General features: G+C 53.2%; 2 protein-coding genes across 2 annotated transcripts; both read left to right on the top strand.

Annotated features, from left to right (window-relative positions):
- The first annotated feature begins 4,112 nt into the window (after positions 1 to 4,112).
- On the top strand, positions 4,113 to 22,090 carry LOC113454245 (cytochrome P450 11B, mitochondrial-like). Its single transcript, XM_087930410.1, has 9 exons — positions 4,113 to 4,354; positions 12,355 to 12,510; positions 13,372 to 13,571; positions 16,389 to 16,673; positions 18,332 to 18,486; positions 19,621 to 19,787; positions 20,599 to 20,630; positions 21,179 to 21,258; positions 22,055 to 22,090. The coding sequence occupies exons 1-9, from the start codon at positions 4,113 to 4,115 to the stop codon at positions 22,088 to 22,090; spliced, it is 1,353 nt and encodes a 450-aa protein (XP_087786536.1).
- Positions 21,179 to 23,383, top strand: LOC113451641 (cytochrome P450 11B, mitochondrial-like). The gene is made up of 3 exons (XM_026723019.2): positions 21,179 to 21,258; positions 22,408 to 22,599; positions 23,265 to 23,383. Exons 2-3 carry the CDS (start codon positions 22,435 to 22,437, stop codon positions 23,376 to 23,378), a joined length of 279 nt encoding a protein of 92 aa, XP_026578804.2. The 5' UTR covers positions 21,179 to 21,258; positions 22,408 to 22,434; the 3' UTR covers positions 23,379 to 23,383.
- Positions 23,384 to 25,721: the final 2,338 nt, after the last annotated feature.

The raw sequence follows: 25,721 nt of genomic DNA, 5'->3' as shown, positions 1-25,721 counted from the left end.
GGCCTCCAAGGGCTGGAGGTGTTTGTAATCAAGGCTCCCGCCTTAAGGTCAAAGCCCTTTTCACATTCGGACTGTCCCTCAAACAGAGACGGGCGTTATTGGATGGCTGTGGCTGCCATGTTGAAGTAGTTGTGCCTTCCCCACAGGGGTGGGATTCAAATTTTTAACAACCGGTTCTGTGGGTGTGGCTTAGGTGATGGACGTGGCTTGGGGGTCATGATATTGGCTGGGCGTGGCCAACTCAACATCACTCACATCGAGGCACGCATCTCCTCACCTGGCCTCTCATGACTGTGGGGATGCTGCAACAGTCGTAAGTGTGAAAAATGGTCATAAGTCACTTTTTTTAGTGCCGTTGTAACTTTGAAGAGTCATTCCACACAAGCAAAGTACTAGCAAAGGAGGGGAAAAAAACTCCAGAGAAGTTCCTGAGACAGGAAGTTTAGTCCTGCCAAGACTGTAATAAGGGTTAACGGAGACGCAGTTTCTGTAAGCAACACCAGAATGTTTCCTTCCTGCCTTCCTTACAGGATTAGCCCTGTAATTTCTTCTAACAACCGGTTCTCCAAACTGCTTAGAAGGTTAACAACCGGTTCTAGCGAATAGGTGCAAACTGGTAGAATCCCAACCCTGCTTCCCCACAGATATCCCAGGCAATTCAGGAACAGGTGAAGTCCAGGCTAATGAAGAGAAAGAACGGGGGGGAACGGGGGACGGACACATGATAGCAGCCTTCCAATATCTGAGGAGCTGCCCCAAAGAAGGGCGGGGGTGGGGGCAACCTATTCTTCATCACCCAAAGGCAGGAGAAGAAGCGACGGATGGAAACTCATCCAGGGGAGAAGCAACCGGGAACGAAGGAGGAATTTCCTGACAATCAGAACAATCCCCTGGCGGAGCAGAAGCTGTAGCGGAAATTGCTCTATCCCCGGAGGCTTTGAAGAAGAGGCGGGGCAGCCCCTTCTCTGGAATGGTATGCAGGGTCTCTTGCTTGAGCCGGGGGCTGGACTAGATGACCTCCCAGGCTCCCTCCCAGCCCTGTGATTCGGTTAATGCCCTGCTTCTTTCAAGCTTGGTCAAGGCTTTGGCCTCTTCAGGGCCCCGTTGGGCCTTAGGGACCAGCCTCGATCCCTGCTCCTCCTGGGTGAGGGGCTGTGAGAGACCCTTGGCTGGGGCGGCCTCTGCTGCCCACCCTACAGGGCCCTGCTCTGCCTGGGCAGGGGGCTCTTCCCGCCCGTCTGCCCTTCCGAGGTGCCCGCTGAGGGTCGTGAGGGTCGGGTCCCCGTCCTGGAGGGGCCGGGGGCGGGCGGAAGGGGAGGAAGGCGGTTCAATCTCCCCAACACGGACAGGAAATCCGCCGCTTACCACCACAATGGAGCCCCAAATTTCTGTCGCTAAGGGAGACATTCGTGAAGTGATTTCCCCCCCCCTTCCTTGTACAGCCTTTCTTGCCTCCGTCATTAAAGGGAACCGCTGCAGCGGATAAATCAGTCACGCTCAACACTTATCGATGGTCGTAAGTGTGGAAAAATCACTCCTAAGACCCTTTCCTGGCACTGTTGCCACTTCGAGTGGTCCTTAAACGAAGCATCGTAAGTCGAGGGCTGCTTGTAAATAAAGGGCTGCCTCCCTCCTCTCCGGTCCCTTTCGGGCTCAATTTCTGCTCTGAATTTGGGTGAGTGGGACGGGTGTGTGTGTGTGTGCGTGTGTCTGTTGGGGCAGGGGATCCTCCCTGAAACTGGCTGACCTCCCCCTCCAGACTCCCCAAGAAAGTGATCCCCCTTGGGGAGGGGGCAGCTCGGGGGAAGCAGGGAGGGCTACCCCTTCCCCCCCCCTCCCGGGATCTCATGGCCTTAAACTTTTCATGGGAAGCCCCCGCCCCCCCCCGACTCCAGGCTGGGGCCCGTCTTCAAAGGGACCCACCGCTTCCGCTGTTCCAAGAATCCCCTCTCCCCCCCGCCCCTCCCCAGATGCCCAGCCTTGCCCTCCTGGCCTTGGTGGTATTTTGAGCGAGGGAGGAGTTCAAAGGCAAAAGGGATTCAGAGCAGATCCTTTGACGCTCTGCAGGCCGGACCTGGGCGCTGAGGGGTCTCTGGAAACCCCCTCTTGCTCTAGTCTTGTGGCCGGAGGGTGCAGGCCCCTGAACCGGGGGCGGGGGAGGCATCGGCCCAGGGTAAAAAAAAAACCCTTGCCAAATTTGTGGTGGTCCTTCTCCTTAAAGGTCCTTCTGAGGTGGGAGGGATCACTCAGGCAGTCTTTAAAACGGCCTTTCTCAACCTTGGCCCCTGGAAGGTAGGTGGGCTTCAACTCCCAGGATCCCCCTGCCAGAATTCGGGGAGTTGAAGTTGCCTCCAAGGTTGCCGAGGTTCAGGAACGTGGGTTTAAAATAGCCCCTCCCTCCGTCACCTTTGGGCCACCAGGTTCTGGTTCCACGGACCAGAGGCCGCCCACCTTGGCCGCTTGAAGACTCGTGGACTTCAACTCCCAGAGTTCCTCAGCCAGCCTTGCTAGCTGAGGAATTCTGGGAGTTGAAGTCCACAGGTCCTCAAGTAGCCAAGGTGGGAGACCCCTGACAGGCTTCACTTATTTCCACAGCCCAGTTTCTGGCAGGCAAACGGTCCAGTGCAGGTCCACGGCCTGGGGGCTGGGGAGGGACGCCTGCTTTAAAACACCTGACCTCCAAATAGAGGCTGGGGTTCAAGCCAATCCTTGTGAAATTGTGTGTGTGTGTGTGTGTGTGTGTGTGTGTGTGTGTGTGCTGGCCCTTTGGTGTGGCTTGAGATCCGTTGATGCTGCAGAGACCCCCGGGGTGATCTCCCAAGAAGAATATTTATAGCTCCGAGTTGACATGAGGGGTCCTGGGTGCTCTCTGAGCTGAGCGGTTTTCTTGCAGAAGTTTCATGACCCAACTAGGTAATGTCATCAGTTAGAAAAGGAGGGGGGGGGTTGTGGAGAGGAGGAAGAGGAGGAGGAGGAGGGCTGTGGGGTCCTTAATGCTTTCTGAGCTTGGATGTTTCCTTGCAGATGTTTCCCGACCCAACTAAGGAATATCATCAGTACTAGAAGGGTGGAGAGTTTTCGGAGAGGAGGAGGAGGAGAGGGAAGGGAAGAAGAGGGGGAGGAGGAGGAGGAAGAGGAGGAGGAGGAGGAGGAGGGAGAAGAAAGTGGAGGCCTTGGGATCCTTGGTGTTTTTGTAAACTTGGTTGTTTGCTTGCAGACGTTTCATGACCCAACTAGGTAATATTGTCAGTGCTAGAAGGGAGTGGGGTTTGCAGAGTGCAGGGGGAGGAGGGGGGAGAACTGTGGGCTCTTTGGTGCTCTCTGAACTTGGTTGTTTGCTTGCAGACGTTTCACGACCCAACTAGGTAACGTCATCACTGCCAGCGGATGGTCTTACCTAGCACCGAAGATGAGCACCAAGGACCCCGTCCCCCGTTTCTACTTTCTCTGTTTTAGGTCCCGGCCCAATTCAGGCGAAAGGAATTCAGGCTCCTTCTTCCTCCAGGCCCTTGATAACAATCAACCTTCTCCCCCATTCTTCAAAATCGGAAAGAAAGGAACGGAGGTTTGGCTGCGCGTCCTTGAAGGGGAGCTCGCCTCTGATATAATAATTTGCCCATAAAACAAGGAGATTCCTTCTGGATCCCGAGCAGAGGATCAGAGGGAGGGTAGATCCAGAGCTCTTTAACTTTTGAACCAATGTGTGTGTGTGGGGGAAATGCTAGCGTTGATCCTGGCTGCGCTATTCAGAACCCGCAGTTCTTCTGCGATTCTTTGGCGGTTCTTCTGGCTCTTCTTATTTACTTTCCTTTCAACAGGTCTGTGGAGACGTGTGGAAGGGGACGTGTTGAAGGAAACACGTTCTCCTTCCGCACATTTCCTTGGCCCCAGAGCCCCCACCCTTTTCCGGGCTTGTGGGGTGGGGGCAGGTGAGCTGCAGCAGCAGCGGGAGGGAAAGTGCCTGGTCAGACCCCGCCTGGCTCCCCCACCCGCCCGGCTGGCCCAACTGTCCTTGGGCGGGTGGGAGGTCCACTGGCATAAAAGAGCCCCGTCTGGCTGCCTTTCCTGCAAGAGTCCCGAGAGCCCGTAGGGACCCTGACCAAGAGCCAGAGATGGGGGCAGGCCGCCGGCTGAGCCCCTGCTCCGCTCACCCCGGCCTTTCCCGGGCCCTCTCCCTGGCGCCCCCTGCTGTGGTGGCTAAGCTGAGCCCCCCCAAGGTGCAGCCCTTCGAGGCCATCCCGCGCAACGGGCACAATGCCTGGCTCAACCTCTTCCAGTTCTGGAGGACCAACGCTTTCCAGAACTTCCACCGCGTCATGGACAGGAACTTCCAGCACCTGGGACCCATCTACAGGTGAGTCTCTCCCCACCCACCCGCTATAGGTGGCTGGGTCAGGTGGATCCCCACCCCGGGGCTTTAAGGGGTGGGTGGGATTGGCTGGGTCACCTGGAAGGAAGAGCCTCATCTTCACCTGATGAGCTCAGCTAACCCAGGGTCAGTGGACATGTGCGATTGTGTGCGATTGTGTCAGAGAGAGAGAGAGAGAGAGAGAGAGAGAGAGAGAAAGGAAAGAAAGAAAGAGAAAGAGGGAGAGAGAAAGGAAGAGAGAAGGAGAAAGAGAAAGGAAAGAAAGAAAGAAAGAAAGAAAGAAAGAGAAAGGAAGAGAGAAGGAGAAAGAAAGGGAGAGAATGAAAGAAAGAGGGAGAGAGAGAAAGGAAAGAGAGAGAAAGAGAGAGAGAAAAAGGAAGAGAGAAGGAGAAAGAAAAAGGAAAGAAAGAAAGAGAAAGAGGGAGAGAGAAAGTAAGAGAGAAGGAGAAAGTAAAAGGAAAGAAAGAAAGAAAGAAAGAAAGAAAGAAAGAAAGAGAAAGGAAGAGAGAAGGAGAAAGAAAGGGAGAGAATGAAAGAAAGAGGGAGAGAGAGAAGGAAAGAGAGAGAAAGAGAGAGAGAAAAAGGAGAGAAGGAGAAAGAAAAAGGAAAGAAAGAAAAAGAAGGAGAGAGAGAAAGGAAAGAGAGAGAGAAAGAGAGAAGGAGAAAGAAAAAGGGAGAGAGAAAGAAAGAGGGAGAGGAGAGAGGGAGAGGGAGGGAGAAAGGAAAGAAAGAAAAGATGGAGAGAGAGAGAGAGAAAGAGAGAGAGGGGGAGAGAGAGGGAGATAGAAAAAAAGGAGAGCGAAAGAAAGAGGGAGAGAGAGAGAAAGAGGGAGGGAGAGAGAACAAAAGAAAGAGGGAGAGAGGGAGGGAGAGTCAGTCAGTCCTTGGTGCTCTCTGAGGTTGGGTTTTTCTTTTTCCTCTTGCAGACGTTTCATGACCCAGCTAGGTAACATCATCAGCGTTAGAAAATGCAAATCCCCCTCCTCCCTTCTAACACAGATGATGTTACCTAGCTGGGTCATGAAACGTCTGCAAAGAAACCTGCCAAGCTCAGAGAGCCCCAGAGAAGACCCTTCCCTCATTTCAACCCTGAGCTACAAAGATTTCCCTTTACTAGAGAGAAAGTCAGACCCCAGACTCGCCTTCTTCGCTGTCGGGATGGTTCCAAATCCCCTCAGTTCAGCAGACCCTCCCCAAGTATGGTCCAACCATCAGCCAGCCTGCCTGAAATAGTTGGTCCTGGTTTATGGCAGGGGTCTCCAGTCTGGGTCATTCGAAGACTTGTGGACTTCAACTCCCAGAATTCCTCCGCCAGCAAAACGCTGGGAGTTGAAGTTCACAAGTCTTCAAGTGGGCCAGATTGGAGACCCCTGGTTTATGGCATCATTCCGGAGGGTTGAGGAGGATGGGTGGGAAGTCCCCCAACTCCCCGTTAGACTTATTGACCGTTGCAGTTGTCCCGGAGGGGAGGAGTCAGGCTTGTGCAGTGGGGGTGGGGTTGGACTAGAAGACCTCCCAGGTCCCCTTCCAACTCAGTTATTCCGTTATACCATCCTCTTTGGCAACCTTCCTGCAAGGCCAAGTCAAATGGGAGGAAGCCAGATTCGCTTTCAGAGATGCGTGACGGACTTATCGACGCTTAAGAACCATGACGAGAGAGGTCGCAAAACAGGAGCTAAACCCACGGGACAAATGTTTCGCTTAGTGATGGAAATCGTGGTTCGCAAGTTGAGGACTGCCTGTTGGGCGTGGTAGCAGGAGTGGGGGGAGAATCCCTCCCTAGGTGGGGGAGAGGGACAATCCTTCAGGAGGGAGGCAGGGAAGATTAGATTAGGTTGGGTTAACTGAGTTGGAAGGGACCCTGCAGGTCAGTGAGGGGTAACCTTTTCAGCTTGGTGTGTCGAAAATCGGGAAAAGGTGTAGCCTTCCTCGGGTCGTGCGTCCCTTCAAGAAATATCAATAATTTGGTGATATTTGCAGCCCCAATAAAGAAAGAGTTACATTTTTAATATACTTATTAGTTCAAAAAGCAAAAAACCCAATAATGATTTACCTTAGTGACTTTTCTGTTGCTGAATTGCATTTGCTAAACCTTCAGCCTCAGAAGAAGAACCCTGCCAGGAGAGAGAAATTAAAGTCAATACGGTGTCCAAAATAAGGGGGCTTTTTTTTTTTTGGTTTGTGTTTTGGAGGTTTTTTTTTGGGGGGGGAGGGGGTTTGCCTGGTGCTCTGTGAGGATGGTGAGAAGCAAGAAGAACTGCAAGAGGTGCTACGGAGGCAATTAAAGCCGAGAGGAGCCGGAGAGGGGCTGAACGCTGCAGACTAGACCTCCAAGCGTTTTACAGTGGGAGAGCCCCCAAGACAGAAATGCAGATTTTAGGATTAATTGCACTTACAGGACAGCCCCCCCGACGCTGCTTATCGTGAGCGCTGTGCCTGGTTGTTGCGGTGCAGTCCTCCTTGCGATGTTTATGACGGACTGGGCTGGGGGGATCACGCAGGGCTGGGAAACCCGCCTCCCTGGTCTCAGGGCTGCAGGTGGAGGATGTGGGGATCGGAAGGCCACCTTACAGGGCTGTGAACCTCGTGGATCTCCTTTCCTCCTGTAGCGTTCCTGAGGTAATGGAACGGACAAACCTCAGTTTATGGCGGTTAAAACTGGTTCTCTGCTGCAAAGATCTCGTGGCAGCGGCGACACCACGCCTCCATGCAACAAGCAGGGAGCAGGGATTGGAGCCGAGCACGGGCAGCCTCTAAACGTGCAGGTTTTCCCCACACCAACAGGCATGTCAGTCAAAGTGCCTCGGCGTGTCACGAGGGACACGCGTGTCGTAGGTTAGCCATCACTGATGTAGGTCATCTAGTTCAACCCTGTTTCCTCAGATGTACAGCTAGTCCTTACGACCATAATTGGGCCCATCCTTTCTGTTGTTAAGGGAGACATGTGTTAAGTGACTTTTGCCGCATTCTACAATCTCCCTTGCCACGGCTGTTCAATGAATCACTGCTGTCATTAAGGGAGTCACATGCTTGTTAAGTGAATCTGGCCTCCCCATGGGTTTGGCTAGCTGGAAGGTCGCAAAAGGGGGATCACACAACCCCAGGAAAGAGCAATGGTCGTAAATACGAGTCCAAGCGCCAGACTAGGGGGAAGCTGCAATGGTCGTAACTGTGAAAAGGGTTATAAGAAGTCCCTTTCCCCCTCCCCCCCAGTACCATTGTAGCTTAGAAGGGTTGCTAAACGAACTGCTGTAAGTCGAGAACTGCCTGTAGAAAAACAGAGAGCAGTGGTGGTATTCAGCTGGTTTGCACTGGTTCAGACGAACCGGTAGCAAGGATTTCGGGTGGGTCACTGAACCAGTAGTAGGTTCTGGCTGGCACACGCCCCTGACCCAGTTGACCGGTGGCTGCTGGCTCGCTTGCCCCGCCCACCTGACACTCACCCCTTAAGGCAGGGGTCTCCAACCTTGGCAACTTTAAGACTTGGGGACTTCAACTCCCAGAGTTCCTCAGCCAGCCATGAATGATAGAGTTGGAAGAGACCAGAAGGGTCATCTAAGTCAGGGGTCTCCAACCTTGGCCACTTTAAGACTTGGGGACTTCAACTCCCAGAGTTCCTCAGCCAGCCATGAATGATAGAGTTGGAAGAGACCAGAAGGGTCATCTAAGTCAGGGGTCTCCAACCTTGGCCACTTTAAGACTTGGGCACTTCAACTCCCAGAGTTCCTCAGCCAGCAAAACTGAACAATGGCTCCCAGCAAAGCTGGCTGAGGAACTCTGGGAGTTGAAGTCCCCAAGTCTTAAAGTGGCCAAGGTTGGAGACCCCTGATTTAGATGACCCTTCTGGGGGTCATCTACTTCCACCCAGTCACATGGCCACGCCCACCAAGCCACATCCACAGGACCGGGAGTCCAATTTTTGGAATCCGCTCCCCTGCCGGAGAGGCTTCTCGAGCGAGAATGGACATTCCCTGAAGAGCAGCGAAGGGGGAGAATCCTTGTAGCTGGGGCTTAAAATGCAATCGATCAGTCCATGCAAAGCAACTGGTTCCCAGGCCGTAGAAATTCTCTTTTTCCCCCAAATTTTATTTTTTTTAATGTTTATCTTTTACAAATGTCTCTGTTAGCGAACAGTGAGATTCCAGGGGTTTCCACTTCCATACAAGCCATCATTGCGGATCTATCTTACCTATTTCAATTTCTTCCACGCCATAGAAATTCTATACTTCACCCGCATCTCCTGATCTGGGTCCGGGCTGGGTAGGACGAGCGTTGCTTTTGAATGCCTTGCAAGCATTCCGAGGAACTTGCTGAGAGGGCAGAAAATAAAAATAACACACACACACACACACACACACACACACACACACACACACACACTCTGTGACTAGGTCAGGAAGAATAAACGGAGAGGCCCTGCCTGGTTCTCAAAGGGGCCTCGGAAAAAGCCGTTTGATGGAAGACGCAAAGGCCCAGCTGGCAGGAGGGAGGGAGGGAGGTTTTAACACTTGGGACTGGGGGTTTTCTCCACCTTGCCCCCCCCCTTGAAGACTTTGACCCCCCCCTCCCCCAGAATTCCCCAACCAGCAAGTGCAGAGAAAGAGCCGCAGAGACCATTAGGGGATTGGAGGCTACGAACATAGGAAACGGTGGCAGGAATTGGGCACGTCCGGTGGAATGCAATGAAGGACCAGGGGAGACAGGAGGGCAGCCTTCCAATATTTGAGGGGCTGCCACAGAGAGGAGGGAGGGGTCAAGCTATTTTCTAAAGTGAAAGAAAGAAAGAAAGAAAGAAAGAAAGAAAGAAAGAAAGAAAGAAAGAAAGAAAGAAAGAAAGAAATCCGAGCAAACCATGGATGGACAGAAGACATGTCCAGTGGAATGCAATGAAGGACCAGGGGAGACAGGAGAGCATCTTCCAGTATTTGAGGGGCTGCCCCAAAGAAGAGGGAGTCAAGCTATTCTCCAAAGCGAAAGAAAGAAAGAAAGAAAGAAAGAAAGAAAGAAAGAAAGAAAGAAAGAAAGAAAGAAAGAAAGAAAGAAAGAAAGAAAGAAATCTGAGCAAACCATGGATGGACAGAAGACATGTTTAGTTTAAGGACGAGAAGAACCAGGGGAGACAGGAGAGCAGCCTTCCAATATTTGAGGGAAGACTGGACTGCCATCTGTCAGAAATGGTGCAGGAATGCTTGGGTGGGGGTTGGACTAGATGACCTACAAGGTCCCTTCCTATTCTGTTAATTCTATTCTAAATATAAAGAATGGTTGCAGGAACTGGGCCTGGCTAGTCCAGGGAAGAGAAGGACCAGGGGAGGCAGGAGAGCAGCCTTCCGGTATTTGAGGGGCTGCCCTGTGGGGGACGGGGTCAAGCTCTTCTCCAAAGCAAAAGAAAGAAAGAAAGAGAGAGAGAGAGAGAAGGAGAGAAAGAGAGAGAGAGAAAAAAGAAAGAAACAAAGAAAGACAGAAGGAAGGAAGGAAAGAGAAAGAAAGAAAGAAAGAAAGAAAGAAAGAAAGAAAGAAAGAAAGAAAGAAAGAAAGAAAGAAAGAAAGAAAGAAATCCGAGCAAACCATGGATGGACAGACGACATGTCTAGTCTAGGGAAGAGAAGGACCAGGGGAGGCAGGAGAGCAGCCTTCCAAGACTTGAGGGGCTGCCCCAGAGAGGAGGAGGAGCGGGGGTCAAGCTCTTCTCCAAAGCAAAAGAAAGAAAGAAAGAGAGAGAGAGGAGGGAGGGAGGGAGAGAAAGAGAGAGAGAGAGAAAGAAAGAAAGAAAGAAAGAAAGAAAGAAAGAAAGAAAGAAAGAAAGAAAGAAAGAAAGAAAGAAAAGAAAGAAAGAAAGAAAGAAAGAAAAGAAATCTGAGCAAACCATGGATGGACAGAAGACATGTCCAGTGGAATGCAATGAAGGACCAGGGGAGGCAGGAGAGCATCTTCCAAGACTTGAGGGGCTGCCCCAGAGAGGAGGAGGAGGAAGGGGTCAAGCTCTTCTCCAAGGCCCCGAAGAGGCAGGAGAAGAAGCAACCGGTGGAACCTCATCAAGGAGAGAAGGAGCAACCTGGAACTCAGGAGGAATTTCCCGAGAGTGAGAGCAATGATCTGGTGGAACTGCCTGCCACCAGAAGTTGTGGGTGCTATGACGGCGGAGGCTTTGAAGAAAAGGCTGGACAACCGACTGGAATGGTAGAGCGTGTCCCGCAGGGGGCTGGACTACATGACCTCCAAGGGTCTCTTCCAACTCAGTTGTTCCATATTCCAGCGTTTCCTTCCCCTGCAGTCTGGCCTTGGGGCAGAGTTGCGTCAGCCAGGGGCTGGTTCTTCCAGCCCTTTGGGGCCTCCAGCTCTTCCTCTAGCTGGGTCAAGCTGCTCAGCTGCCTGGCTGGAGACGGTCCCACACGCCACGGCTGTCGCGTGGAGAGGCGTTACCTTCCCCCTGGGCATGGATGGGGGCGGGGACAGTCCCCACAGGGCCACCAGGAGCCTCGGCGTGGCCCCCACAGACAAGGGCTGCTCCACTTTGGGGAGGGGGGCGTGTCTTCCAGGGTTGGGTCTGGCCAATCTCAGCCTCCGTTGCTGGAAGAGGGTGACCCTGGGATGTGCACTGGTGAGACCCCAGCTGGCACCCCCGCCTCAGGCTTGGGGGGGGCCGTGGAGCCTCCGCCTTCTGCCCTCGGGCCCTCCGAGTGAACAGAATCAGCCTCGACTCCAGCAAGATGGAGATGTCCAAGTGGACCAGGGAACTGGGGTTCTTTCTCTGGATAACAGAGTTGGAAGGGGGCCGGAGGTCTTCTAGTCCAACCGGAGATCCTATAAAAGACCCCCAGTGATGGGGCACCCACAACTTCTGGAAACAAATTGGCCCAACTGGTTAATGGCTCTCCGCGGGAAGTTTCTCCTCAATTCCAAGTTGCTTCTCTCCTTGAGGTGTGCTTTGGAGAGTAGCTTGACTCCCTCTCCTTTGGGGCAGCCCCTGGGAGGTTGGAAGATGTCACCCCTGGTCCTTCTTTTCCCACCCTTGCTCTGGAAGACCCTCAGCCCCCTGAGCCTCTGGTCCCTCAGCTTTGCACAAGGCACTGAAGAGAGCCCTGATGCACTAGGGTGTGTGTGTGTGTGTGTGTGTGTGTGTGTGTGTGTGTGTGTGTGTGTGTGGTTAAGTGGTTTGTTGTAGTCTATACTATAACAGAGACCAGAAATCAATTCCCCAGGAAGGCTAAAACTACTTATATTGAGTTTGTCTGCAACAGCCAAATCTTGCCAGCCTGCTCTTTCCTTCTTCCCTCCTTCCTTCTGGTCTTCCTTCCTTCCTTTTTTTTCTTCTTCCTCCCTCTTTCTCTCTCTTTCTCTCTTACTTTCTTTCCTCCCCTCCTCCTTTCTCCCTTTTCTCTCTCCCTCCCTTCACTTTTCTTTCTTTCTTCCTCCCTTTCTTCCTCCTACTTTCTTTCCTCCCCATCTCCTTTTTTCTCCCTTTTCTCTTCCTCCCTCCCTCCCTTCACTTTTCTTTCTTTTTCTTCATCCCTCCCTCCCTCCCTCTCTTCTTCTCTCTCTCTCTCTTTCTTTCTTTTTCTGTCTTTCTTTCTCTCTCTCGTACTTTCTTTCCTCCCCTCCTCCTTTCTCCCTTTTCTCTCTCCCTCCCTTCACCTTTCTTTCGTTCTCTTTCTTTTTCCTCCCTCCTCTCTCTCTTACTTTCTTTCCTCCCCTTCCCTCCTCTCTTCCTTTCTCCCTTTCCTCTCTCCCCGCACTTTTCTTTCTTTCTTTCTATTTCTTTTTTTCTTTCTCTTCCTTCCTTCCTTCCTTCCTTCCTTCCTTCCTTCCTTCCTTCCTTCCTTCCTTCCTTCCTTCCTTCCTTCCTGTCCCCTTCCTTCTTCCTCTCCCTCTTTCCCCCAACCCTCTCTCCCTTCTCCCCTCCTTTCAGGTTCTTTGCTCCGACCCCAGAAGTGCAGAGCCAGGCGCCCACGTCTCCCAGTGACCTGATTGTGTTGCTTTGGCAGGGAGACGGTGGGCAGCCACGACAGCGTCAACGTGTTCCTGCCACAAGACGCCGCCCAGCTCTTCCAGACGGAGGGGATTTTCCCACGCCGGATGGGCATCGATTCCTGGCTCGCCCACCGTGCCTTGAGGAACCACAAGTGCGGCGTCTTCCTATTGTAAGTCGGGGCCCTCGGAGGATATCGCTGCAATGCACCCCCTTCTCCCAAACGGAGGCCTCTCCGACCCTCTCCGGCCACCCGGGGCAGCAGCTGGGCCGGCCAGAACCCCTGGCAGTTGGCACAGAGCAGCAGGTCAGGAAGGCTTTTGCTCAGGAAAGGAAGGTGCCACCCCTGCTTGGAAGACCCGGGCAGCCCTGCTCCAGCTGTTTCCAAGAAACGGCCCCAAATGAGCCGCAGGTGTCTTGTGGAACATCTGGGCAGGTTTGAGGAGAAGCCTCCAAGACCTCAACCTCCTTTGTGGGGGTCTCTCTGGAACTGGGGCCTCCTCCAGCCGTGGCCACTTTAAAGGCTTGTGGACTTCAACTCCCAGAATTCCTCAGCCAGCTTTGCTTTGACGTCCATGAGTCTTAAAGTGGCCAAGGTTGGAGGCCCCTGCTCTAGAGTCTAGATGGCCTCTTAGACCCCTCTTTCAAACCGGCAGCCTGGCAGCCTCGAAGCCTCCAAGTAAAACACGCACAGTCCTCTCCGTCCCAAATGGGGACTTGGCTGTCTTCCAAAGAGAGGCCCGGGTCTTCTGTGGGCAGGTGGAAGTGCTGAACCGAGTCGCGGCGGGTTTGTTCTCCTACTTCTTCAAGTGATGGTGACACGGATGGAGGGATGGTTGGGTGGAAGGAGGGGAAGGGCCTGGATGGGGTGGGGGGGCTGCTAGGCAGAGCCAAGGGAGGCCCCTGCAATGAACAGGGGGGCGAGGGCGGAGGTCTTCCTCTGAGGAAAGCTGGGAGCTGCAGCCCACCCTCCTGGCCAGGCCAGGCCTCACAGGTGTGTGTGCGGGTGGGTGGGGGTGACCTTATTTTGCAGGAATGGGGAAGAGTGGCGCTCTGACCGGCTCATCCTCAACAAGGAAGTCATCAGCCCTGCTGGCACCCGGAAGTTCCTGCCCTTCCTCAACACGGTGGCTGAGGATTTCGTGGCCTTCATGTACCGGCAGATCAGGAAGAACACCCGAGGCTCGCTGACCATTGACCTTTACCACGATCTCTTCCGCTTCACGCTGGAAGGTACCAGGCCGGCCTTTCTCTCTCCCCTCGCACACTCCCCACCAGGGGTGGGATTCAAACGTCTTGGCAACCAGTTCTGTGGGTGTGGCCTAATTTCTGGGTGTGGCTTAGTGGTCATGTGTCTGGCTGGGCGTGGCTTGTATGTAAATATTGTAAATATTGATGTAAATATTGAATGTTTTTATAAAAAAGAGAGCAACTTTTACCCAAAAGCAGGCAAAGCATGCAGGCAGATTGAGTTGCTCCCAGAATCACAGATTCACTCAGAGATCTACCTATCTGCCATCTGCTGCCTGAGTCTGCACCGAAAAATAAAAGCTAGGAAGGCTCAGCTCTGCTTTTAGATTAGCTAGAAAGCAAGAAATCCAATGATTTCCTCCTTTCTAGATAATCTAAATCTCCCGGCACAACAGAACAGCTGATGGTCGGGGGAAAAAAAAAGGAGAAATAGGAACTTACCCCAAATTAGGCGAAGGCACAAGGCAAGCAAGTTGGATGGCGCGCATGCCAGGTAAGGAGTGAGTGGGAGGGGAAAGGCAGGGAGGGCCCAGCCAGTGGGGCAATTTGCTGGTTCTCCAAACTGCACAGAAGCATAACAACCGGTTCTATAGAACTGGCCCGACCCAGTAGAATCCCACCCCTGCTCCCCACTCCACCCCCACCTTCCAGTCAGCATTCCAACCAAACTCCCCATCCTCATTCAGCCCCAAGTTTGTTAAAGAAAAAGTCATGTTGGCACACCGGGGGGAACCTGCCTCTGAGACTTCCGGGTTTTCCCTTCCCCGAGAGAAATCCCAAAATCCCTCCCCTGCGCCCGCCAGTCCACCCGATGGCCCAATCAAACGTCGCCCCAACTGAAGACATCCCTGTTCATAGTTTCACAGCATAAATTGCGCCAGAAAAGTCAACACAGAGGGCTGAGGCTTCATTTAACTTCTTTACAAACACATAAAGTACCTTTTTACAATACCAGTTGTAGATTTCTTCAACATGGAGCAAAGTCAAACAGAAGCAGACATGTTACGAGCAACTCAACTTCAGCAGGCAAGCAAGACAGGCAGCAGAGCAGAGACGCAGTTTCATTTTCAACAGACAGACTCAGAGCTCAACATAGCTTCAGAGCTTAATACAGAGCCACGCCTAGGCTACTTCTAGTTTCAGTCTCCAACCAGCCCTCCTTGGCTGACATAGTTGCTATACCCATTCATGGGCTGACCTTGTTCCCATCCTCTATTCCAGTTCATGAATATACTCTGACAATTCCTCCAGACAGTCCTCTCCAGGTGCAGGGTCACTTGTCCTTGACTTTATAGAAGAATGTTGTTGAGTCTGATCTTTTATCTCTCTGTGAAATCCCCCCTCCCAAATTCCCAGGTGCTAAACGGGGCAGCCTTGAAGCTTCCAAGTAAAATATGGCTGCCAAGGCTGACGCTCTGTCCATTGGGGGAGGGGGCATCTCTTTTGTCTAGTACAGGGGTCTCCCACCTTGGGAACTTTAAGCCTGGCGGACTTCACCTTCCAGAATTCCCCAGCCTGGCTGGGGAATTCTGGAAGTTGAAGTCCGCCAGGCTTAAAGTTCCCAAGGTGGGAGACCCCTGGTCTAGTAGGTCTTCTTTCTCTCAATGCCTCGATGGCCCCCTTCCTCAGGCAGGCTATGCGTTGCTTGGAAGGGGACAAGAGAAGGACCCCCGGCCCCTCCAGCAGGGGACGGGTCCACAACTGGAAGAGAAGCAGGCAGTCACAAGTGGTACTAAGACCACTCTGTAAAACCTGAGTAAGGCCACACCTAGAGTCCTGCATCCAGTTTTGGTCACCACGCTATAAAAAAAGAGGTTGAGACTCCGGAAAGAGTGCAGAGAAGAGCAACCAGGATGACTACGATAAAACCTACAATGAACGGGTGCAGGAACTGGGCTTAGCTAGTCTAGGAAAGAGAAGGACCAGGGGAGACAGGAGAGCAGCCATCCAGTATTTGAGGAGGGGCTGCCACATAGAGGAGGAGGAAGGGGTCAAGCTGTTTTCTAAAGCCTCTCTGGGGCAGCCCCTCAAATATTGGAAGGCTGCTCTCCTGCCTCCCCTGGTCCTTCTCTTCCCTAGACTAGCCAGGCCCAGTTCATCGTATGTTTTAGTCTCCAGTCCCCTCATCATCCTGGTTGCTCTTCTCTGCACTTTTTCTAGAGTCTCCACATCTCTTTTTATAGTGTGGTGACCAAAACTAGATGCAGTACTCTAGGTGTGGCCTTACTAAGGCTTTATAGCAGGGGTGGGAAAACTACGGCCCGGGGGCCACATCCGGCCCGTTGGTCTTTTTAATCCGGCCCGCCGAAGATTGGTACAGAATTCAGGTTTGATGTGAATGATTGAATGATTGCGTTCATTTGATCTTGACTTGTAATGACAGGCATTTCGACCCCAGGTGGCGGCCCGTCTGTCAAATTTTAAAAGTCAGTGAGGCCCCCCCTGGGGCCAAAAAGTTTGCTCACCCCTGCTTTATAGAGTGGTCTTAGCGCCTCCCTTGATCTCGATTGTATCCCTCTGTTAACGCAACTTAGGATCGCATTGGCTTTGTTGGCTGCTGCTGCACAACATCGGCTCCTGTTTAGTTGGTTGTCCACTAAGACTCCGAGATCTTCCTCACAGTTGCTGCTATTGAGCCCAGTTTCACCCCAGTCTATTATAGGTCTCCTTTGGGTTTTTTCTTGCCTGAGTGGAGGACTTTCCTCGTCTCTGCTTTGATTGTCCTTCTGTCCCCGGCTGGGACCCGCTGCTTGACCTCCTCCTCCCCCCCCCCCCCCCTTGTGACCCTCCGCCCAACAGCCAGCAGCTACGCCTTGTATGGGGAGCGCCTGGGCCTTCTGGAGGAGAGCCCCAAGCCCGAGTCGCAGGAGTTCATCAGCGCCGTGGAGACCATGCTGCAGACCACGCTGCCTCTGCTCTTCCTCCCGCCGGGCGTGATGCGCTGGGTGAACAACAGGCTGTGGCAGCAGCACCTGAAGGCCTGGGATACCATCTTCAGCCACGGTCAGCCACGGGGGAGGCCGGGGAGGGATTCGCGGGTCACTTCCCCCCCAGGAGGACAGCTGCCACATGGGTGGGGTGTGCGTGAGAGGGGGGGCGGCAAGGGAGCGAAATGGGGCGGGGGTCTAGGGCTGGGTTGGTCCAAGTTCATCCTTAGAGAACTTCAGGGGTGGCCTCTGCCTGCCAGCGCCCAGGCCGTTCGGAGCTTCGGCTGGCTCCCCGGGGACGTCATCGCCTCCTGTCTGGAAGGAAGCGGCTTCAGCAGGACTGGAACTCTCTCCCATCCTGCCGGTCCTGAAGCTTCTTCCCAGGAGAAGGGGGGGCTTCGACAAAGGGGAGGGTTTGTAGCTCAGGATTGAGCTGGGAGTGAGGTGGGGAGTGAGGTTGCAAGACCCAACTAGGTAGCGTCATCAGTGCTGGCAGGGTTGGAGGGAGGAGGGGGAGGGGAGGGAGGGAGGGACAGACTGATAACGGTGGTGTTCTTGGTGTTCCCTGAGTTTGGTGTCTTTCTTGCAGACATTTCATGACCCAACTAGGTAGTGTCATCAGTGCTGTCAGGGAATGGGGTTTGCAGGGAGGAGGAGGAGAAGGAGAAGGAGAAGGAAGGAAGGAGGAGGAGGAAGGGAAGGAAGGAAGAAGAAAGGAAGGAAGGAAGGAAGGAAGGAAGGAAGGAAAGAAGGGAAGAAAGGAAGGGAAGGAAGGAAGGAAGGAAGAAAGAAAGGAAGGAAGGAAGGAAGGAAGGAAGGAAGGAAGGAAGAATGGAAAAGAAAGAAAGAAAGAAAAGGAAGGAAGGAAGGAAGGAAGGAAGAAAGAAAGAAAGGAAGGAAGGAAGGAAAGAAGGAAGGAAGGAAGAAAGAAAGGAAGGAAGGAAGGAAGGAAGAAAGGAAGGAAGAAAGGAAGAAGGAAGGAAGAAAGGAAGGGAAGGAAGGAAGAAAGGAAGGAAGGAAGGAAGGAAGGAAGGAAGGAAGGAAGGAAGGAAGGAAGGAAGGAAGGAAGGAAGGGAGAGAGACAGTGGAGTCCCTGGTGCTCTCTGAGCTGGGTGATTTTCTTGCAGTTGTTTCATGACCCAACTAGGGAACATCATCAGTGCTGGAAAGGAGAGGGGTTTTTAGGAATGGCAGTGGTGATAATAGAAAGGAAGGTGAGGAGAAGGACTGTAGGATTCTTGGTGCTCCCTGAGTTTGGTGTCTTTCTTGCAGACTTTCATGACCCAACCAGGTAGTGTCATCAGTGCTGGCAGGGAGTGGGGTTTGCAGGGAGGAGGAGGAGGAGGAGGAGGAAGGAGGAGGAAGGAAGGAAGAAAGAAGAAAGAAGGAAGGAAGGAAGAAAGAAAGAAGGAAGAGAAGGAAGAAAGGAAGGAAGGAAGAAGAGGAGGAGGACTGTGGGGCCTTGGTGCTCTCTGAGCTGGGTGGTTTTCTGGCACACATTTCATAACCCAAACTAGGTGACATCATCAGTGCTAGGACGGTTTCCTTGAGTCCCTCAGAAGCTGCAGCATTGCTCCTGGCTGGGGAAAATGTGGAGCTTGGCCTTGGGGTTATCCAGAGTTTGGGGTACGGGGCCCCCTCGCACTCCTCCCTGTAAGCTGCTTTGGGGCCCAGCTTCCCTTCTGCATGGCACCCCCTTTCCATCCAGGTTCCCTGGGTGTCCTGGGTGGTGGATGGGGGGCACCCCATCGGGCGGGGCCTGGGTCTCGGGGGCTTCTCACCGTGGTTCCCCTGCTGGGATGTGGTCTCTTCCAGCTGACAAATGCATCCAGAACATCTACCAGGAGTTCTGCCTGGGGAAACCCCGCAAGTATTCGGGCATCATGGCGGAGTTGCTGGTCCAGGCTGAGCTGCCCCTCGACTCCATCAAGGCCAACGTCACCGAGTTAACGGCCGGCGGGGTGGACACGGTGAGTGCGCCTCTGGAGCGTGCCAGTTATCCCCAAGGAAGCATAAGCGGGTCAGGTGCACCGGGCGGCACACCGGTGGTGGGACTGAAATTATTTTACTCTTTTATTATACTATAAAATCTCCAGTCAGCGGTGGGATTGGCCGGTTCTCGGAACTACTCAAGAATTCCGTGACCGGTTCTCCAGAACGGGTCAGAACCTGCTGAATGCCCACCTCTGCAGCACACGTGATAGGCATCCCTGGACCCCTCGGCCTGCCTGTGGCCAGGGCCCTTTATGCATGGCTGCTCCTGCCGTCTCCTGGAGCAGGCTAGAGGGCTCCAGGAATGGAGGGGGACAGACGCCTGAGCTCCCCCAGTTGCCAGCTGGGGGGGGAAACATTGGCTTAAAAGTGGAAAGGCAGGTCAGTGTAGGCCAGTGTGGGGTTGGGTTGTTCCCACGTGAGATTCTGAACAATTTCCCTCTCTCCTCTCCCCTGCCTCGTCCCTCCCTCCCTCCCTCCATTCATCCTCTTCCCTGCCCTGCCCTCCTCATCCCTCCCTCCATCCCTCCTTCCATCTCTCCGTCCCTCCATCCTCTTCCCTGCCCTGCCCTCCTCACCCATCCATCATTCCATCCATCCATCCATCCATCCATCCATCCATCCATCCATCCATCCATCCATCATCTTCCTTGTCCTTCCCCCTCATCCCTCCATCCCTCCTTCCATCTCTCCGTCCTTCCATCCTCTTCCCTGCCCTGCCCTCCTCATCCATCCATCTGTCCATCCATCCGTCCATCCATCCATCCATCCATTGATCCATCCATCCATCCATCATTCCATCCATCCATCCATCCATCCATCATCTTCCTTGTCCTTCCCCCTCATCCCTCCATCCCTCCTTCCATCTCTCCGTCCTTCCATCCTCTTCCCTGCCCTGCCCTCCTCATCCATCCATCTGTCCATCCATCCGTCCATCCATCCGTCCATCCATCCATCCATCCATTGATCCATCCATTGATCCATCCATCCATCCATCCATCCATCCATCCATCCATCCTCTTCCCTGCCCTGCCCTCCTCATCCATCCATCCGTCCGTCCATCCATCCATCCATCCGTCCATCCCCTCCTCCCCTCGCGCTCTCCCCCGCAGACGGCCATGCCCCTGCTCTTCACCCTCTTCGAGCTGGCCCGCAACCCCCAGGTGCAGACGGCCATCCGGGAGGAGATCCGGGAGGCGCAGGCGCAGGGATCCAGGGAGCTCTCCAAGGTGCTGAACGCCATGCCGCTGCTCAAGGGGGCCCTGAAGGAAACGCTGAGGTAAGGGCGGGGCAGCGGGCGGGGCCTGGGCCGGCTGGCTTCTGAATGCCTCTGGGGAGCAGCCCGGGTTCAGGCCGCGGCCTAGGAACCCGGAGGCGCTGAGATCTAGTCCCGCCTTAGGCACAAAAGCCCACTGGGTGGATTTGAGCCAATCGCCAGGTGATGGTGTTGAGTTCTAGTCCTGCCTCTAGGCATTAAAGCCCACTGGGTGACTTTGCTCTCTTTCAGCCCAACCCACTTCGCAGGGTTGTTCTGGGGAAAATAAGGGGGGGAAGGAATCTATATCAAAGCGAAATGCCCCTCACGCCTCATCACAAAATCTGCAGAACCGTAAAGCCTACAAACTTTGAACTTGGGCCCGTATTTTCCTCTTGGCTTCTAGGGGCTCACTAAGAAAGGATTTTTCCAAATGACCCTCAGAGCATTTAGAGCATTTCCTATATTATTATTATTATTATTATTATTATTATTATTATTATTATTATTATTATTATTATTATTATTATTATTATTATTAGGATTATTATTAGGATGATTATTAGGATGATTATTAGAATTATTATTAGGATTATTAGGATTATTAACACGCTCTGATGCTAAGGAGTTCTACTCCCCCTCCCCACCTGAAAAGAAATCTCTTCCAAATGCAAAACACAAGTAGAGGAGAGGAGTTTCAGTCTCAGTTTTACTTTCACAGCTTTAGTACAGAACAGTTGAGCTAAGCCACGGCCAGGCTCCTTGCTGTCTCCTTGCTCACACCGCAAATGCTCTTTCAGTTTCCAAACAGCCCTCCACTCTCACACACTGACAGAACACTAGCCGGAGGAATACCGATGGATGCCGGTAGGCAGAGGCACAATCCCACCCCCCCTCCTTATTTTCCTCCCCCAAAACTAAGCCCAATCACATAGTTGGATAGCAAAGCACGCGTATCCAGCTCGTATTGTATACTTCCACCACCTTGAATTACTTACGGTGTAAAATAATAAAAGTGTAAAATAATAAAAACCTAACAGGAACAATTGACAGGGAGAAACGATCACACCCTCCAAATATAAAGCACTTTTTGATGCTTTCAGCCTTGGCTCCTGGCAACTAGGTGGATGATTTCCTTGACCACATTTATTTCAGGAGAAGGTTGCTAGTCCTCTTTTCCTGGGGCTGGGTGGGTGGGTGAGGGGGGGGGGGACCGGCCCAAGGCCACCCAGCTGTCTCCGTGCCTGAGGCAGAGCTAGAATTCACGGTCTCCTGGTCTCTGGCCTGCTGCTTTTAACCTCAACCTCCGTCCGTCACCAAAGCTTTGACATTGTCAGGGAAAAAGAAGCCGGACGCCTCCCCCGGGAGAGCCGAGGGGACGTAATGGCCGTCCGTTCCTCCTCCTTCTCTTCCAGGCTCTACCCCTGTGGGCATCACCATCCAGCGCTACCCTCTACGCGATGTGGTGCTCCAGAATTATTGCGTGCCAGCTGGTGTAAGTACGCGGGGGCCAAAGGGTTGGCCTGTCCCCACCCCGCCACCCCGCCACCCCCCCACCCCAAGCACCCCCCTCCCAGGCGAGGGCTGACCCAGGCCGAAGCCACTTGACCCACTTGACCAGGTTCCTGCCATTCTGGAGGGCAACAGGGAAGGCCAGGATCTGCCGGCCAAAGGTCCGGGCGCAAACTCTACTTCAAACCAATTCTAGGGAGCAGGAGGTCCCCATCTCACCCCCTCCCCCACGGCCTCCCCTCCCCCATCTTCTGGCTCTCCACGGCCTTTTCATGGATGAGGCTTTGGAGAGGCTGGCTTGTCCTTAACAGAGAATCAAGAGTTGGAAGGGACCTTGGAGGTCATCTAGTCCAACCCCCAGACTCACCATTCTACAGAGGCGCCAGTCCTCCTTGGGGGGTGTGGCTCCCGACTCTCATTATTGAATAATAACAGGCTGGAAGGACCTGGGGATCATCTACGAACCCCGCCCAAGCGGGAGACCCTACACCATTTCTGACAGATGGGCAGTCCAGTGTCTTCTTGGAAGCCTCCAGGGATGAAGCTCCCACAACTTCTGAGGGCAACTTCTGTTCCATGGGTGGATGGTTCTCCCTGTCAGAAAGTTTCTCCTTATTTCCAGGCTGAATTTCTCCTTGGTCAGTTTCCATCCATTGTTCCTTCTCCGGCCTTCGGGGGCCTTGGAGAATAGCTTGACCTCTTCTCTTCCTCCTCTCTGGGGCAGCCCCTCAGATATTGGAAGATGCTCTCCTGTCTCCCCTGGTCCTTCTCTTCACTAGACCAGCCCGGCCCAGTTCCTGAACCTGCTCTTATAGAGGGATACTGCTACCTCATGGGATCCTCGATTCAATCATTCTGCTAATGCAATTTAGGATTGCGTTGGCTGAGTTCGAAGCCCATCCATCTGAAATCCGGGGTCTCCAACCTGGCTGGCTGGGGAATTGGGGCTTAAAGGGGCCAAGGTTGGAGACCCCCGCTCTAAAGATCAAAAATCACCGGGCGGGGGAGGGGGCTTTTGGAGCAGCGGCGTTTGGGGTGCCACATGAAACTCCCCCCAGGAGCTGCGTGGCAGGAGGGCCGCCGGCTGCCCCCCTCACCAGCCCCTCCTTTCCTGCCCCGTCCCCCGCCCCAGACGCTGTGCCAGGTGGGGCTCTACTCCATGGGCCGGAGCCCGGCGGTGTTCACGGAGCCCGAGCAGTACAGGCCGTCCCGCTGGCTGGGCAAGGAGGACCACAGCTTCAAGGCGCTGGCTTTCGGCTTCGGCTCCCGCCAGTGCATCGGGCGCCGGCTGGCGGAGGCCGAGATGGCGCTCTTCGTCATGCACGTGAGTCCTGCTGGGTGGAGGGGGAGGCGGCCCAGGCAGATAGCTTCCCCACCCCCAGGGGGGTCCCCGAGTTACAGCCATTTCTTTAGAGCAGGGGTGTCCAACCTTGGCCTAAGCTTTGACTTCAACTCCAATTCCTCAGCCAGCTGGCTTTCTGGGAGTTGAAGTCCACAAGTCTTAAAGTTGCCAAGGTTGGACACCCCTGGTTTAGAGTGTCCTGGGACCGCTTTTCCCACTTACGACCTCGTCCCCACGGTCACACGGGATCAAAACTCGGCTGCTCATCCATGGATTCATATTTATGACAGTCACCAGGCGATCCCCTTCGGGGACCTTCCGATGAGCGAAGGCCATGGGGAAGCCGGGTTCGCTTAACGACCGGGTTACTAACTTCGCCACTGCGCCGATCTGAATGTGGCAAAAAAAAAAAAGGTCGTAAAATGGGGGCTAAACGCCCTTCCGTTGTCTCGCTTGGCAACGGAAACGCTGGGCGACTGCGGTCGTAAGTCGAGGACTCCCCTGGAGAAGGGGGCCTAGAAGAGATGGCCAGCGAGCCGGCCGGGGATTATGGGACGTAGAGGCCACGATGGAATGCGAAGGGCTTGCCCGGGGGGGGGTGCTCTCTGCCCCCCCCCCTCACGGCCATGGTGGTGGGACTCTTCCAGATCTTGAAGAACTTCAAGATTGACACCGTCTCCAAGGAGGACCTCCGGACCGTCTACAGCTTCATCCTGAAGCCGGAGAAACCTCCTCGGCTCACCTTCCGCCCCATCGACTAGGGGGCCTCCTGCCCACCAGCCCTGCAGGCCGTGAGCGGGGAGAAGGGGCGGCCCCACACTCAAAGGCCAGCGGGCCTCCCCGGTTGCCCAGCTTCCTCCTGACCGCAAACGCCACCCTCCTCCCGAGCCCTGATGAGGTTACCTGGTCAGGTCATGAGACGTCTGCAAGAAAGCCGCCACGCTCAGAGAGCACCAGGGACCCCGCAGACTTCCTCCTCCTCCTCCTCCTCCTCCTCTTCCTTCCAACACTGATGAGGTTACCTGGTTAGGTCATGAAACGTCTGCAAGAAAACCGCCACACTCAGGGAGCACCAAGGACCCCACAGACTTCCTCCTTCTCTTCCTCCTCCCCTCTGCAAACCCCTCTCCCTTCTAGCACTGATGATGTTCCCTAGTTGGGTCATGAGACGTCTGCAAGAAAACCGCCACGCTCAGAGAGCACCAAGGACCTCACAGTCTTCTTCCTCCTCCTCCTCTTCCTCTTCCTCTTTCCTTCCAACACTGATGAGGTTACCTGATCAGGTCATGAAACATCTGCAAGAAAACCGCCACGCTCAGAGAGCACCAAGGACCCTTCATTTCAACCCTGAGCTACAAAAAATCCCCTTTACTGATTGAATTTCCTCCCCCACTTCCTTCGTTCTCCTCCCTCCTCCCCATCCTGTGGGGGGGGGAAACAGAAAATGAGCCCATCCCCATTTGCACTTGGGGGGGGGGTGCGGCAGGAGGCAAACATCAAAGCAGCACCCAGAATCGATGAGCGAAAAGAAAAATTTCTAAATGGGATCAATGAATCAATAAATCTCTCCGCTTTTTAAATTTATTTTTCTGAGGGTTTTTTTCCTCTTGCTTGATGCATGCAAGCCGGCCCAGAGGATCAAAGGGCCTTCTGTTGGGGGTCCATCCAAAAATCAATCTATGTGGTGCCGATGTTTGGGGATTGACAGCCTTCTCTCAGGTGTATCCCCAGAGGAGCTGAGGCCCGCCTGCCCCCAACCCCAGTAACGCCAGGTAGGGGATCCAGATTTAGGAAAAGTGCTTCCATCACTGTCAGGAGATGATCGATGCGTGGAAAATCTCTCTCTGAACAAGGTATTAGAAACACAACTTGTGGCCACCTGGAGTTGTATATGTGTGTGTGTGTGTGGGGGGGGGGTCTCCATTGCTGGAGGTTTCCCAGCAAAGACTGAAGAGCCACAGGCCTGAAACGCTTTGAGGAGCCTTGCCCTGCCCTGGGGTTGGACTAGATGACCCACAAGGTCCCTTTCCAGTACTAGGTTTCTAGGACATCATGACCCCCTCACATAATAGGAAGACACACAACCGAAGAGCTACAGACTGTCCTAAAGAGAGTCCTGGACTTACCATAGTTCAGTTAGTGACCATTTGAAGTTACAACACCCCTGAAAAAAGTGACTTATGACCATTTTCCCCACTTACGACCGTTGCAGCCTCCCTGATCAAAATTCAAATGCTTGGCAAGTGATTCATATTTATGATGGTCGCAGCCTCCCGGGGTCAGGTGAGCACTTTTTGTGACCTTCTGACAAGCACAGTGTTGAGGTGTTCCCCGTTAGGAGAATGAGGGCACTCAGGGAAACATAGTGAGAGTGATGTTGAATAACACACGACCAGCATACAGATACACTGAATAGTAAAATGTAGGTTTTACTTCCATTAAACAGGTAAACAAAGTCCAACAAACAGTCCAAATCATACACGGTTAAAGCAGTTAGTATCAGTCCAGGAATAATCCAAAAACAAAGTCCAGTATCGTAAACAGAGTTCAGTAAACGGAGTTTGCTAACCGTTGCAAGACTCACAGCAATCCAAACAATCAGGCAACAGGGCAAAACAGGAAATGCAAGGAGAAAGAAACCAGGTTTCTGGCTCCATCTTATGGCCGTTGGAGGAACCTCAGCCAATCACAATTGCAGCATTCTCTTAAAGATACAGTGAATGACTATCCTGGTTTATATATTTCCAACCCAACTGTTAGGTGACTCTCATTCCTAACGTTCTCCCTTTTGGGTAGGACAATATATAAAGCCTTACACTTTAAGTCCATATATTTTACAGTGCCTTGGACTTTCGTAAAATGATCTGCAATGTTATTCTCTGACATGCAGTCCTCCAGTATAATCATTTTACTTTGAACACATTGTCTCACATTTAGATCTCGTAGATCGGTGTGTTTTGATCTTGTCTTTACATCTATCAATCCATCAATTATCAATCCATCAATCTATCTATCATGTATCTCTATGCATCTACCTACCGACCTACCTACAATCTATGTATCTATTTATCTTATCTCTATCTTATCTCTTATCATCTACCCAC

This window comes from Pseudonaja textilis, chromosome 3, assembly GCF_049901715.1.
Source record: "Pseudonaja textilis isolate UNSWEBS1 chromosome 3, rPseTex1.2, whole genome shotgun sequence".
Lineage (NCBI taxonomy): Eukaryota > Metazoa > Chordata > Lepidosauria > Squamata > Elapidae > Pseudonaja > Pseudonaja textilis.
This window is presented reverse-complemented; position numbering and strand designations above follow the sequence as displayed.

What these genes read in the sequence shown, in the direction of transcription:
- LOC113454245 (XM_087930410.1), top strand. Translation starts at nt 4,113, where the DNA reads ATGGGGGCAGGCCGCCGGCTGAGCCCCTGCTCCGCTCACCCCGGCCTT. An exon ending in CACCTGGGACCCATCTACAG is followed by an intron (nt 4,355 to 12,354) that starts GTGAGTCTCTCC and finishes TTGCTTTGGCAG; the next exon opens with GGAGACGGTGGGCAGCCACG. An exon ending in AGGAATACCGATGGATGCCG is followed by an intron (nt 20,631 to 21,178) that starts GTAGGCAGAGGC and finishes CTTCTCTTCCAG; the next exon opens with GCTCTACCCCTGTGGGCATC.
- LOC113451641 (XM_026723019.2), top strand. Translation starts at nt 22,435, where the DNA reads ATGGGCCGGAGCCCGGCGGTGTTCACGGAGCCCGAGCAGTACAGGCCG. An exon ending in TGGCGCTCTTCGTCATGCAC is followed by an intron (nt 22,600 to 23,264) that starts GTGAGTCCTGCT and finishes GGACTCTTCCAG; the next exon opens with ATCTTGAAGAACTTCAAGAT.